The sequence below is a fragment of the Pelodiscus sinensis genome, chromosome 2, assembly GCF_052426305.1.
Source record: "Pelodiscus sinensis isolate ZL-2025 chromosome 2, ASM5242630v1, whole genome shotgun sequence".
In the NCBI taxonomy this organism is placed as follows: domain Eukaryota; kingdom Metazoa; phylum Chordata; order Testudines; family Trionychidae; genus Pelodiscus; species Pelodiscus sinensis.
Window position 1 is genome coordinate 55,428,690 of NC_143053.1, and position 14,433 is coordinate 55,443,122.

Consider the following 14,433-nt stretch of genomic DNA (forward strand, 5'->3'; position numbering starts at 1 on the left):
ATGTGTCCCTTCACTTTTCAGATGCAGATGCTTACTGGGGCTTCAACATTCTTATTCCTGTATTTGATTAGTGAACATTGCTGGTTTTTGAAGAATGGCTCCTTTAAAATACTATATAGCAGAGCCTGTAGCATAAAACTAAGATAAAATTTGTTTTCTCTACATGGCTGTAATGACTAATAAAACTGAGACCACACAAACATCTATTTTAAATTTTAATTCTGAGAAGATGCTTCAAATTGTTTGAAATTAAGCTCGGGCTTTCTGTACATTGAGATGTTAAAGAAACTAAATTATCTGACACTTATGAATGTTTTATAGAACGTGTGGTTTTTGAAATGATGCACTGGACACATACAAAAGACAGTCACCTTCATTAACATCTAATTCTATTTGCTTTCACTAGATTCATTTTCTTTCTCCAAGTCAAAATGAAAAGGTTGGTCATAGCCCATGAGATGGTAATAGTCCTGTGGATATGTGAACAGCACTGGATTAACAAGCATTGATTTGGTTTTGGCATAAAATGTTGTAAACATCTTGCTGATGCCTGGAATCTTGACATCCCTCTGATGGAACACAGTTCTTTTTTCTGCCAAAATTGCATTGTATGTAATGGCTGTGTATGTGTCAGTCTCATCCTCGTGATACAGTCGAACCACATAGCCTTTTGTAAACTGATGCAGGATAACTGGTGTTATGAATGTAAAAACTCCTATCACACCATAAAAGGCAGCTTGTAAAAACACACTTTCAACTCCGATGCCAGCTTTGAAGATGTATGGTATCATGCAGAAGCTAAACATGCTCGTAGAGTAAGAGAAAAACTTCACACCTGTATAAGAAATGAAAATCATAGGTTAATGTTTAGGGATCACTTTGATCGTACAGTCCTTTAAATGCATTGTTCTTGTATATCCACTATTTTACTTGAATCCAGTTAATCCTTTATTATTCTGGAACTTCTGAAGTCATCATGTAGAAATCAAAAACTTCAGCCCTTGTCATCCTCTATGATTAATGAATTAAGTTAGATGAGACCCTAACACCTCTATTAGATCAGACCAAAAGTGCATCTAGCTAATAGCTACTGATGGACTTATCCTATAAGAATGTATCTTTTCCGAACCCTGTTAAAAGTCTTGGCCTTCACAACATCTTCTGACAAAGAATTCCACAGGCTGTGTATCGTGTGAAGAAATACTTCCTTTCCTTTGTTTTAAACCTATTACCTGTTAATTACATTTGATGATCTCCTAATACAGGGGTCGGCAACCTTTTCAAACCAGAGCCAAATTACATCAAAATTCAGAACAAGTGGCCAACAAAGAGCCATATAAGAATGCCCATTTGCATGACTGAAAATATACAACTTAATATTATTGGTAATTGACATAATGATTAGCAATAGCACAGATGAAACAACTGTACTCACAGATTTTATTTAATGGGACTTCTGCTACTGCATCTTTTTGCAGAGTTTTTTAAAGCTTACATCATAACTGGTCAAATCCAGCTTCATGTGTGCATTCAGGCTGTCTTCTGTCAATCTTATGGCAGGAGGCTGGTGATGTGGGGGTGCAGGGGTCTGGGTTGGAGTGTATGAGGGGCTCGGGGCAGGAGATTGGGGTATATGATGGATTCAGGGCACAAGGTTGGTGTGTGGGGGTGCAGGTGTGTTATGGCAAGGGACTGAGGTGCAGGAGTCTGAGGATGTGGAGGTATGAGGGTTCAAGGCAGGGCAGTCAGGTGTATGATGGGCTCAAGGTTAGTGGGAGGGGGTGCAGAAGCATTATGACACTGCAGCCAGATGTAAGCTGGGCCCCAATTGAGGGCTTGTTAACCAAGCTTCATTTTTAACTGAATTAAAATATATCCAACACAAAAGGTAACAACATTGTCTTTATGGCAGGGATCAGGAATTTTTGGGGGCTCAGGGCCACTGACCCACAGAAATCAGATGGAGACCACACAAGTGAGAAGCAAAAAAACCCTTCCAAAAACCCTCAACCCTCACTGATGTGACCCTCAACTGAAACACTTCACTCCCCTGGTGCTCCAGCCCCATAGTATGGGTAGGGGCAGGGAGGACTGAGGTTCAAGGCCTCAGACCAGACTTACTCTTCTGGGGTACCAGGGTTGGGTCAGATTTTGTGGGCTCCAGAGGCTCTGGGTTGGGGCCAAAACTGAGGTGGTAAGTGTGTGGGACAGGGCTACCAGTGAATGAGACAGGAATAGGAATGCAGGATCTGGGTGGGAAGTGGGATGTAGGAGGGCGTGAGGGTGCCAGAACTGGCCAGGAGGCTGGCTGCCTGGCCAGAGGGCAGGAGCAGTCAGGGTGCTGGCTCCCTGACCAGAGGATGCCTGGCCAGGAGCCAGAGGGTGGGGTGGGGTGGGGTGGGGGGGGGGGGCAGAAAGCAGCAGTGGGCTGAAGCTGGCTGCTTGGCCAGAGAGCAGAGTGTGTCTGGCGAGGGGGCAGAGGGGATTTTGGACCGGGGGAGGGGTGAGGAGTATTTGGCCAGGGACTGGAGGACAGAGGGGGGGAATTCTGGCCAGGGGACAGAGGAGGAGGGGGATTCTGGCCAGGAGGCTGGGGGCAAGCTGTCTGACCGGGGGGGAGTGCGTGAGGGATCTGGGCATGAGTGGGTGGGGAGGCACTTACTTGTTTTTGTGCTACACAACAGGTACCATGTAACATGACTCCCACTGCTCCCATTCGCCGGCAAGAAGTCTCCGGGAAGGGTTCGAAGGGGAGGCCAGCAGAAAGTGTGTTGGGGGGAACAAAAAATAGCAGTCCCAGAAATCCATATTTAGTACCTGGATTCCCCCACGCAGGGGAAAAGGAAAACGTTGCACTGAGCCATTTTTAGCCTGTTTGTTCCCTGCATGCCAGATCTGGTGCAGCACCTCGGGGCTTTCTCTCCTCCTCCTCTCCCCCGCAGGAAACCGGCTCTGGTGTTCCAGTCTTGCAGGGGGCCACAAGGCTGCAACACCAGCACTGGCTCCCTGCTGCGGGGGAAACAAGAGGGGAATGAGTTGAGGCTCTAGAAGAGCCATATCTTGCTCCCTAGTGAGTTATATTTGGCTTGTGAGCCATAGGTTGCTGACCCCTGTCCTAGTTCTTGAGACATGAGAAGGAGCAACTAGCACTTCCTTATTTACTTTCCCACAACAGTCATGATTTCAGAGACTTCAATCATAACCCCTCCCCTAGTTGGTCTCTTTTCCAAGCTCAAAAGTCCCAGTCTTCTTAAGTTCTCCTCACACAAAAGCTGTTCCATACCCCAATCATTTCATTGTCCTTTTCTGAAACTTTTCCAATTCCAATATCTCTTTTTCTGAGACAGGGTGACAATATCTTCACCCAATATTCAGGATACCATGCATCTATTCAGAAGCTATATGATTTGTTAAAGATTCCCAACATTCTGTTGGCTTTTCTGACTGCCACTGCACATTGAGTGCATTTTTTCAGACAACTATACGCAACTCCTAGATCTCTTTCCTGAATGGTAACAGCTAATTTAGAGCCCATCATTTTATATGTATAGTTGGGATTTTTTTCAATGTACATTACTTTGCATTTATCAGCATTGAATTTCATCTGCCATTTTGTTGCCTAGTCACCTTTTGAAGCTCTTCATAGTCTGCCTGGGACTTAACAATATTGAGCAGTTTTGTATCATCTGAAAATGTGTCCACCTCACCATTTACCCCTTTTCCCGGATCATTTATGAATATGTTGATTAGGACTAATTACAGTACTCACTACTGGGGGACATCACTATTTACCTCTTTCCATTCTGAAAACTAACCATTTATACCTAACCTTTGTTTCATCTCATTTAACCAGGTACCAGTCCATGACAGAACCCACCCTCACCATATGACAGTTTACTCTGCTTAAGAATCTTTGGTGAGGGACCTTGTCAAAGGCTTTCTGAAAATTTAAGTATCCATTGGATCCCCCTTGTCCATATGATTGTTGACCCTCTCAAACAATTCTAGTAGATTGGTGAGGTATGATTTCCCTTTACAGAAACTATATTGACTCTTCCCTAACAAATTATGTTTATTTATATGTCTGACAATTGTTTTCTTTAGTACAGTTTTGACCAGTTTTCCTGGTACAAAGCAGGCTAATGAGCCTGTAACTGCCAGGATCACTTCTAGATCTCTTTTTAAAAATTGGCGTCACATTAGCTATCTTCCAGTCACTTGGTACAGAAGTTTATTTAAATTATAGGTTACAGATTACAGTTCTGCAATTTCACATTTGAGTTCCTTCAGAACTCTTGGGTGAGTACCATCTAGTCCTGCTGAGTTTTTGTTTAATTTCTCAATTTGTTCAAAAAACACCTCCTCAGTCTGGGACAGTCTTCAGATTTGTCACCTAAAAAGAATAACTCAGGTCTGGGACTCTCCCTCACATCCTCATGCAAAAAATTCATTTAGTTTCTTCTTACCATCTTTGAGTACTACTTTACCACCATGATCATTTAGTGTCCACAAAGGTTGTTTTGCAGGCTTCCTGCTTCTGATATACTTAAAATTGTTTTTAATATTCAAGTCTTTGGCTAGCTTTTCTTGAAATTATTTTTGGCCTTCCTAATTATATTTGTACACTTCACTCCTTTCTATTTTCATCCCAAAGATTTAATTTCCACTTTTTAAAGGATGCCTTTTCCCCTCTCAGTGCTTCTTTTACTTTGTTTAAACATGACGGCCTTTTGATTCTCTTTGGCTACATCTAGACTGGCATGATTTTCCGCAAATGCTTTTAACGCTGCGGCTCTGCTCCCGTGTCCCTGGTCTGCTGGGGGGGGGAGGGGGGCGCAGCTAGTGTGCCCCCCCCCCCCAGCAGACCAGGCTTTTGTTTTGGACCCTGGGGTAGAGCAGCTGGGGCGCTGCCGATTGGTCCTGCAGCGCCGCTCTGGGCACTACTGGACCAACCCAGCAGCACCCCAGCTGCTCTGCCCCAGGCGTCCCCAAGTCAGCCGCTGCTGAAACTGACCAGCGCTGACTACAGGAAGCCCGAGGCAGAGTTGCTCTGCCCCAGGCTTCCTGGGATCAGCCGCTGATCAGTTTCAGCAGCAGCTGACTTGGGGAAGCTTGGGGTTCTTAAGTTGAATCTGTATGTAAGTCAGAACTGGCAGCGGCTGAATCTGGACGCCAGTTCCGACTTACATACAGATTCAACTTAAGAACAAACCTACAGTCCCTATCTTGTACGTAACCCGGGGACTGCCTGTAATTTGGGGTAAACGTTTATGTTGCGCCTCAATTTTGGTGTCTTTAAAAAGTTTCCATGCAGCTTACAAAGATTTCACTTTTGACATGGTGCCTTTAAATTTCTATTTAACTAACCTCTTCATTTTTGAGGAGTTCCCTTTTCTGAAATTAAATGCTATATTAGATTTTAGTAAACACCTTTAATAGTCTAGATTCCAAATTCTTATTTTATGAAACATTTTATGTCCTGCTAGTGTAGTGCCTGTTTCTGCAAAAGTATAGCTATCAAATATTGCATAATGCTAAAGAAGAGTAATACTTCCACTGAGTTTAGCCAGGGAGGGCATAAATGTACTTTGTTAACAAAGGAATGAACTAAGGACTTGTCTTCACTACATTGACACAGCTGTGCTGATGTGATGCATCTTCATTACATGAGTTATGTCAGTGGGAGAATGTCTCCTGATGACATAGCTCAATATAGACACCACTTTAAGCCTGATGTAACTTACATTACTCAAAAAGATGACCTTTATATACCCTTGAGCAACCAAAGTTACAGTGATTTAAGGGGTAGTGAAGACAAGCTCTTCGCCTTTATCCAAAATTAAATGCTTTAAAGGGCAGTTGTAATCTGAAAAATAAAAATGGAAACTTTTCACCATTGTCTGCATATCCTAGAGCCATATTTGCATTTTCAGTGATAATTTTAAACTACTTTTTACTCCCATTAATCCTTCAAAGCCACCACAAATTAGAAAGATCTTCACCCACACCTCCTCAAAAGAACTCTTTATAAGTTCCAATCACATATACCTGCTAAAACCTTGTGATAGCAAAACAGTTGCCCAAGTCAACTAATGCAGTATCTGGGACCTAGTCCAAATCCCATTCACTTCAATGGGAGCTGGTTCAACCCATGGTCTGCAGAATCCTCACTACTGGTCAGAACAGATATGTAGAAAAGTAGCTTTTTCAGATCATGACTTAACTCCAAAGGGCTGAGAATTTTAAAAAATTGCAAAAAGACCACATTTGATATTGAAATCATCATCATCAACCCAGTCATCACTTTCCAGTGTTTGGGGCACATGTCTAGGCCAAACAGTAGCCCCCGCCCCTTGCATTAAATCTTAAAATCAGCATTACAAAGATGAGTGGCCAAAGAGATGTCAACAGCAAGTGTCTCATTAATATTACTATATTTAATTATCTTATCTTCTATGCTTCTCCCAAAGTTTTGGGAGAAGCACCTGATCACATTCATGCTGGACATCCCATTCTACTTGCATACTCAACATATACTAAGGGGACAAGAGGTTTTGTCTGGGGGTGCAAGCTCTGCAATGTGGGCAGGAATGAGGGGTGCAAGGCTTGGCCAGAGGGTGAGGTGCATGGGTATGAGGGCTCTGGCTAGAAATGCAGGCTGTAGGGTAGAGCTGGGTTAAGCAATTTGGGTGAAGGAGATGCTCCGGGCTACTGCAAAGAGAAAAGACTCACCCAGAAGCACATTATATAACAACGGCCATACTGATCAGACCAAAGGTGCATCTAGCCCAGTATCCTGTTTTTCAACAGTGGTCAATGCCAGATGCCTAAGAGGGAATGAATAGAACAGGGAATCTACAAGCAATCCCTCACCCATCTCCCATTCCCAGCCTCTGACAGAGGCTAGGGACACCATTCCTACCCATCCTGGCTGATAACGATTGATGGACCTAATTTCCATGGATTTATCTAGTTCTTTCCTGAACCCTGTTAAATTCCTGGTTTTCACAACATCCTCTGGCAAGGAGTTCCACAGGCTGACAGTGCACTGTGTGAAGAAAAACCTCCTTTTGTTTGTTTTAAACCTGCTAGCTATTAATTTCATTTGGTGACCGCCTAGGTCTTGTGTTATGGGAATAAGTAAATAACTCTTCCTTATTCACTTTTTCCACACCACTCATGCTTGTATAGACTCCAATCATATTCCCCCTTAGTCTCCTCTTTTCTAAGATGAAAGGTCCCAGTCTTTTTAATAGAGGCTGTCCTATTCTCTATCCCCTTTTTAAGGATTCCTAACATTGTTTGCTTTTTTGACTGCCACTGCACACTGAGTGGATGTTTTCAGAGAATTATCCACAATGACTCCAAGATCTCTCTCGAGTAGTTGTAGCCAAATTAGTCCCCACCATATTGTACCTATACTTGGGATTATTTTTTCCAATGTGCATTACTTTACATTTGCCAACATTAAATTTTGTCATTTCGTTGCCTGGTCTGAGGAGGGAAAGATACCTTTCGCCATTGTGGCAGCTCCAGGACCGGGACGGAAGGATAGGCGCTTCACTCTTCCCCCAGAAAATTCTACCTGGAGTCACACTGGAGCTGAGCCACCCTGGCCGTAATAGGTCGGGGGTAAGCCCCATGCATCCTGGCCGTGGCAGGTTTGGGCGGGTACTGATCTCAGGCTATTCCTCCCCTATCCATGGCTGATTGGAGGCCAGGATAGATTGGAGTGTTCCTTCTCCGGCAGGTTCCTTGAGCACCTGCACAGTGCTAAATAAGCAGCTGCACAGCCATGCAACTTACAGGGAACTTAGTCAATGTTGACAGTTCTCAGGTTTTCTTCATGTCACGTGTGTTTTGCCAGGACTAGAGCCAGTCTCATCATGATATGAGAAGCTCCAGCCCTTATGATTAGCAGCCTTTCCTACTTGCCTACTTCCTAGGAAAGAGCAGTCAATCAGGACTGCTGCAAAAAGCAGAAACAGTTCTCACCCCTCCTCTCAGAAGCTGACACTAAGGGAAACAGAAAAAATATGATAGCTCAAGGCAATCCTATTTCCTTCTCCCATGCTGTGAACAGTCTGTCAGCTCCTGTTCCCCCCTTCCTCTCCATCCCCACATCATCAGTCCTGGAAAGGAAGACAGAGGGCCTCATTGCAGACCCACCCTCATGACTTAAAGGGGAATGTGAAGAACCACAGGAGCTGCAGGAAAGCAGAGTTGAAGCAGGGGTGCAGCCATACAGATGTGACACATATCCTTCTCTGGAGACAAAAAAAAAATCCATCTCAATAAATTTGGCAGCACTAATTGTCATATATGCACATTGGGCATGGATGCTAGAATAATCTAAACATGCTGTATTTATCTGTAATCTTGTTTCAAAAAGATTTTGTGACTTTGGGGAGCAATCTCATGGGATTTTTAAAAATAACTTGTAATTTTAATATTTGGTTACACCACATGTGGTATGGAGAACCATGTGTTGGTCCATGATTGCATATCTGACTAGAAATACAAAGCCTCCATTTTCATCAACACGCTATGTTATGAAATGTTTAAGTATAGATAAATCAAATTAATATACTGCAGTTTCAATCACATACCCAACACTGCCTTTGCTAGACTCCCAGTGTAAATAAGTCTTCCATCTTCGGATTGTCCATGACAGGATGAGGTGCTGAAGCAGCGAACAGGAGCTACATGAGTAAATATGATCTACAGGATAAAAGTAGAACATGGTAAATAAACCATTAGCATCAGCTATGTACATTCCAGATTTCTCCTGATCTAGATGGTGAACTCATCATACACAGGGTAGAAACTGAAAATTACACTACAACTAAATAAGCAGTTTAATGGATATTGGTTAATTTAGTTTATTTGCATGTGCTAAGAAATAGAGGATTTAACGATTCAGAGAATTAGAAATGGAATATGCAGCCATACAACCCTTCAGACCCAGAACACTAATTAAAACTAAGGATGTTAGCATGCAGTTGTTTACAAGATTAACCGATAAGCCTGGGCTTATTAATTAATCCTAATGACTACATGCACACACTCCCTTGTTGCCTCTGTACACCTTGCTGCCCCACGACATGCTGGCTCCCACTGCTGACTGATAAGAGAGGCAGCAGCCTGCTGGGGGAAGGAGTCAGGTGAGAGATGTACACATGGCAAGCCAGCTTTCGAGAAGCAGCAAAGTAGGAAAGCAGGAGGGAGCCAGTGGTTGGAGGACCCAGCTTAAAAGCCTGCTCCCCATGAGCATCAGTCCCCACCTTCCCTCACACCCACACACAACATGTAACCATATAACCACTAAAAATCCAGCAGTTACACATTTACACAAATACGCATTAGTTAGCATTCCTACTTAAAACCCGGTCCAAGGCCCTGATTCTGTAACGAGCGCTGCAGCATGAACTCCAGTTCCTATGTAGATCCCACTGATGTCAGTGGTGCTCCGTATAAATGCAGGAGCCCACACAGGCCAATCTCATGGCAAATCTCTAGTCTAGCCACCTATCAATCCTCAGCATTCCCAATTCTTCAAATACTGAGAGAGACTTGTGTTAAAATGTCATGGTTTACTTAAATCCGCAGCTTGAGTCCTGCCATTACACAAGAAGCACATCTTCCATTTATAAGTAAATGCCTGGCCCGCAGGGTGGCAAAGAAATACTTGAGACTGAACTCAAGGGGTGTATCAAAAGGGCCCCAGATTCTCTTAATTACTCATGATTTTAAGCTAATCATGTATCACTAGGAGGCCTAAGTCCTGAGTGCCAAACCCTGGGGCTTGGCTACACTACATGGACAGCAGTAGCTGGATACGCTTTATCCCTCGGAAACGTTGTGCATCCTCCACCAGCAAACACTTTATCACATGCACTATTATCAGGGGAGATAGAAAATAGGGCGAGCTCCTCAACCAGGCCTCCTGCTTCTTTCCCTGCGATTGCAGCGGAGGCTCCACCCGACCCCGCTACGAGGACGCTCCTGCACCTGCTCTAGTCTCCCTTCAGCCCTGAGAAGGGCTCCACCTGCTCCGGGATTTCGGGCCCGCAGCAGCGCCGGGCGCCCGCAATTAGACGCGCTGGGAGGGTGGTTCGGGGCCATGCAGCGGGGGGTGCACGCCGCTGCCGCGCGGCTCCCTAATGGGGCAGGCAGGCCGGCAGCTGCCGCGTGCCCCGCGCTCCGCAGCCAGAACGCCCGCGCCCGGGCTCGGCAGCCGCCCGCAGCCAGCAGCGCCATGGCCCGCACCCGGCCCTGCCGCCCAGCCGGATCCCCGCGGGCCGCAGGAAGGGGCGGAGCCACGGCGCAGCTGCCTTCCTCGCGCCAGGGGATTGGGCCGCTGCTTCTGCCCCCTCCCCTCGTGGCCTTTGCCAGGAGCTGCGCGTTCGCGGGCGGAGAAGCTCGCGCCTCCCGCAGCTGCCGCTTGGGTGCCCGCCGCCCGCTCGTTAGCAGGCAGCCGCGCCCCGCAGACCCCGGGCTCCCACGCAAGGGCCCGCCGGCCTTGGCTTCTTCGCTCAGCGGTACCGGTTCGCCCCAGTGTCTGCAACCTTACCTGGGGAGAACTTTGCTAAACCTCCCGCGGGCGTCTGGACTTCAACTGGGGGGGGGAGTAAGGGTTTAATTTCTTACAGGTACTGCTGTATTCCGCCTCCGCAGGGATGGAGCTGTTCTTGCTAGCCTGGGGATATGTCTACACTGGTAGCTTCTTAAGCAAAAACTCTTCCAGAAGAGCATCTACACTGGCATGTGCTTTTGCGCAAGAGCATCCATGCCAGTGTAGATGCTCTCTTGCACAAGAAAGCTCCCATGGCTTGTCTACACTGGCCTCTTGCTCAAGAACAGTTACGCAAAAGGGCTTATTCCTGAGCGGGAGCATCAGAGTTCTGGTGCAAGAAGCCTTGATTTCATACATTACAACATCACTGTACTTGCGCCAGAACGTGTGGCCAGTGTAGACAGGCAGCAAGTTTTTGCGCAAGAGCAGCTGCTTTGCGCAAGATTGCACCCGTGTAGACAGAGCCTGAGAGTAACCGGAAGGGGAAGAGCAAGCTAGGGATATAAGCAAGTAACCCTGCATACCATTAGCCAGTTAATTGGCACCCAGACTGACTGACTGAGCAGCATCCCCTCGCTGCCGCAGGCCAGTTAACTGGTTAAACATATAATTTAATCTTAATATTTTGCATAGGATTTCACATCCATTGAGCAATCAGAATATCCTTTCAGGAGGATTCATCCCTGTGGAGAAGCTCAGGGCTGGTGCAGTCCTGGACCCATGGATGAGCATGCCCCCAACCAGCCCCTTTCACCTGCCTGCTGCTTAACATGAAAGCCTGCAGTAGTGCCCAGTAACCCAGCTGAGAATGCCTGGTGCCTCCTGTAGCAGAGTGCCCCAGCCAATGGGCTGCTTCTTGACAGAGTGGCACAATAGCGCTCACCACCTTACTTTTCACCTGTGTTTCAATGGCAATTGACTTCAGTGATGTGCAGTAAGGATGCAAGTGACTAGCTGACTACCTGATGAGCCAAGGCTTATCAGGTTGTCGCTTCCTCCCCTCCCCCTGCCCTTGCTGCCTCTGTTTCAGGGGACTAAGCAATCCTGGTGGGACTAAGCAATCCTGGGGTGCACTGGGTCCCAGACGCTGCACCTCTGCTCTTGAAACTACATTTAAAAAGCAGAGACACAGTGTTTGGGACCAGGTGGGATCTGAGACTCAGCTGTCCTGGCTTGCACTTGGCCCCAGACCACTGTGGCTGAGCTTTTTTAATGTAGTAGGAGCCTGGGAGCTCTTACTACATTTAAAAAGCAGAGCTGCAACAAACCCCCTTATCAAAAAATTCACTCAACTACTGGATTAGCTTCCTAACTGCTATTTAACATTCTTAGTGTGCAGCATGTGGCAGCATCAGGCTCATAGGCTTCACAGTTGTATCAAGCCAGTGACCTAGTGCATTTTTGCCACAACTGTTTGCCAACATTTGGAAAGTTTGGTGCTATGAACATTAATAGTAGAGAACTTTAATAATGTGCTAGCTACATTTCAATCACAGCCATGCTAGGAAGACCCAGTTACAACTCAGCATTTCTATATAAATTAGGAAAGGGATTGATGTTAATGAGGTGCCTAGGGCTGACCTTGGCCAGTTGAACCAAGGGAAAATGTGTTATCTTGAGTCAACATGAGGGAAAAGGCCATGATTAGGTCAGGGTTAGCTAACTCCATAACTAAAGAATTGTCTGATGTAAATAAATTTTCATTTGTTTCCCAGACTGTTCCAGATTATAGTATAACTATGTTTCCTCTGCACAAGAAAATTAAAACCCTTACAGGACACAACTTAGAACCCCTACTATGCTTGTTTTAATTATAGCCTAGACAAAATCGTTAATATTTAGGCTACGTCTACATTGGCATGAACTTGCGCAAATACTCTTTAACGCAAGAGTTCTTGCGTTAAAGTATTTGCGTAAGAGATGTGCCTTTGCGCAAGAGCATCTGTGCCAGTGTAGAGGCTCTCTTGCACAAGAAAGCTCCGATGGCCATTTTAGCCATCGGGCTTTCTTGCGCAAGAAATTCATGTTGCCTGTCTACACTGGCCTCTTGTGCAAGAACAGTTGTGGAAGAGGGCTTATTCCTGAGCGGGAGCATCATGGTTCTTGCGCAAAAAGCACTGATTTCACACATTAGAAGGCCGGTGTTCTTGTGCAAGAACTCCCCGCCAGGGTAGACAGGCAGCATGTTTTTGCACAAAAGCGGCCGCTTTGGTGCAAGATTGCGCCAATGTAGACACAGCCTGTATGTCTAATTCAGCTATCCCAACAACTGGAAAAAATAAACTTTTTTTTTTGCTTATTTTATTTGGAATTAGTGATTTTGAAAGGAATTAATCCATCTCTTTTGAAAAATATTGAATTAAATCCTCTATCCTCTGAATGGGTATTGCAAACAATTTTATAATGAAAACTTTCCCATGCTGCCCCATCAACCACACCTCTGACAACAGGTGAAAGGGTAGTTTAGCATCTGCTCATTCAATCCTAGTTTCTGCTCTTATAGCAAAAATTGCCCCTTAATGCCATTGCATTGATATTGATATTTGTTGATGGGAAGCTGGATTGGGTCATAAACTTTTTTGTATCAGTAAAATAAATTACTGTGAAATTTAGAGAAGAAACCACCAAAATGGCCAGCAAAAAGCAGGTCCCTTTAGAGGAAAGAACTTCAAGATGTCATTAAGTCCACTCCCCTGCACTCATGGCAGGACCAACCACCATCTAGATTGGGGTGGGCAATCATTTCTCTCGGACCGCCAAGATGCTTAGCAGAGGTGCATACTTACAGCTAGCAGAGTTCAGCTGCCCTTCCCCCACTTTGCTCTGAGCTGCTCCCAGAATTCTCTTACCCCATCCTCCACCATGCACAGGTAGTATGAGGATGGAGAGAGGGGAGTGCTGAAGTCAGGGTGCCCTGACCTTTGTACCCCATCTCTGACCAGTGGTCAGGGAGAGATGCAGCAGAGTTGCTCCAATCTGCAGTGTAAGTGACTCAGCGGAGAGCAGAGCACGAAATATTTATTTTAAAGAGACACAGCATAGCTTATTCCAGAAACTTACCTAGAAGCAGCCAGCACTGCCACACTGGCTCTGCACCACATACACAAAGGGTACATCTAGACTGCAAGCTTCTTTCGAAAGACAGCGTCCACACCTCAAAACCAGATCGAAATAGCAATCTGCTGTTTCAAAAGAGAGCATCCAGACTGCATGGACGCTCTCTTGAAAGAAAGCCCTGATTGCTATTCACTAAATGGCCACTAGGGCACCTGTGCTTTTTTTGATTGCTTCTTTTGAAAAATGTCCCTGTTTTGTGTCCACACACGCCTACCAGGTGAAGTTTTTTCGAAAAAAGGGCAGGTTTTATTGAAAAAATAATGTAGTCTAGACATACCCTAAGTCACTGTCACATAACACGGCTTCACACACTCAATCTGCATCACAAAGCCTGTCACACACACACATTCTTAGTCTGGGTAGCCCCCAGCCCTGCCCCTTCCAGGAAGCCCAAAGCCAGCGCACAACCATGTATTAAAATTTGTGACGTGGCCTCCCTGCAAAAATGATTGCTCACCCTGATGTAGACCAATCCTGACAGGTATTTGTCTAATCTGCTCTTAAAAATTTCCAACAGAGATTCCACAACCTCCCCAGGCAATTTATTCCAGTGCTTAACCACCTTGACAGGAAGTTTTCCTAAGGTCCAACTTAAATCTTCTTTGCTGCAATTTAAGCCCACTGCTTCATGTCCTATTACTAGAGGACAAAGGAGAATAATTTTTCTTCTTCCTCCTTGTAACAACCTTTTAGATACTTGAAAGCTACAATCATGTCTTCACTTAAGTCTTCTCTTTTCC

The 14,433-nt window shown here is 45.3% G+C and overlaps 1 protein-coding gene across 1 annotated transcript; it reads right to left on the reverse strand.

Annotated features, from left to right (window-relative positions):
• Positions 1-202: 202 nt before the first annotated feature.
• On the reverse strand, positions 203-10,331 carry LOC102444697 (transmembrane protein 70, mitochondrial-like). Its single transcript, XM_006131546.4, has 3 exons — positions 10,012-10,331; positions 8,610-8,721; positions 203-835 (listed from the first exon to the last, which is right to left on the reverse strand). The coding sequence occupies exons 1-3, from the start codon at positions 10,258-10,260 to the stop codon at positions 390-392; spliced, it is 807 nt and encodes a 268-aa protein (XP_006131608.3). The 5' UTR covers positions 10,261-10,331; the 3' UTR covers positions 203-389.
• Between the last annotated feature and the right edge of the window lie 4,102 nt (positions 10,332-14,433).

Coding starts and splice junctions, on each gene's coding strand:
- LOC102444697 (XM_006131546.4), bottom strand. CDS start 10,260: ATGGCGCTGCTGGCTGCGGGCGGCTGCCGAGCCCGGGCGCGGGCGTTC. Junction 8,722..10,011: donor CTGAAGGGAGACTAGAGCAG/GTGCAGGAGCGT, acceptor TTTATCCTGTAG/ATCATATTTACTCATGTAGC. Junction 836..8,609: donor TCTAGCAAAGGCAGTGTTGG/GTATGTGATTGA, acceptor TTTCTTATACAG/GTGTGAAGTTTTTCTCTTAC.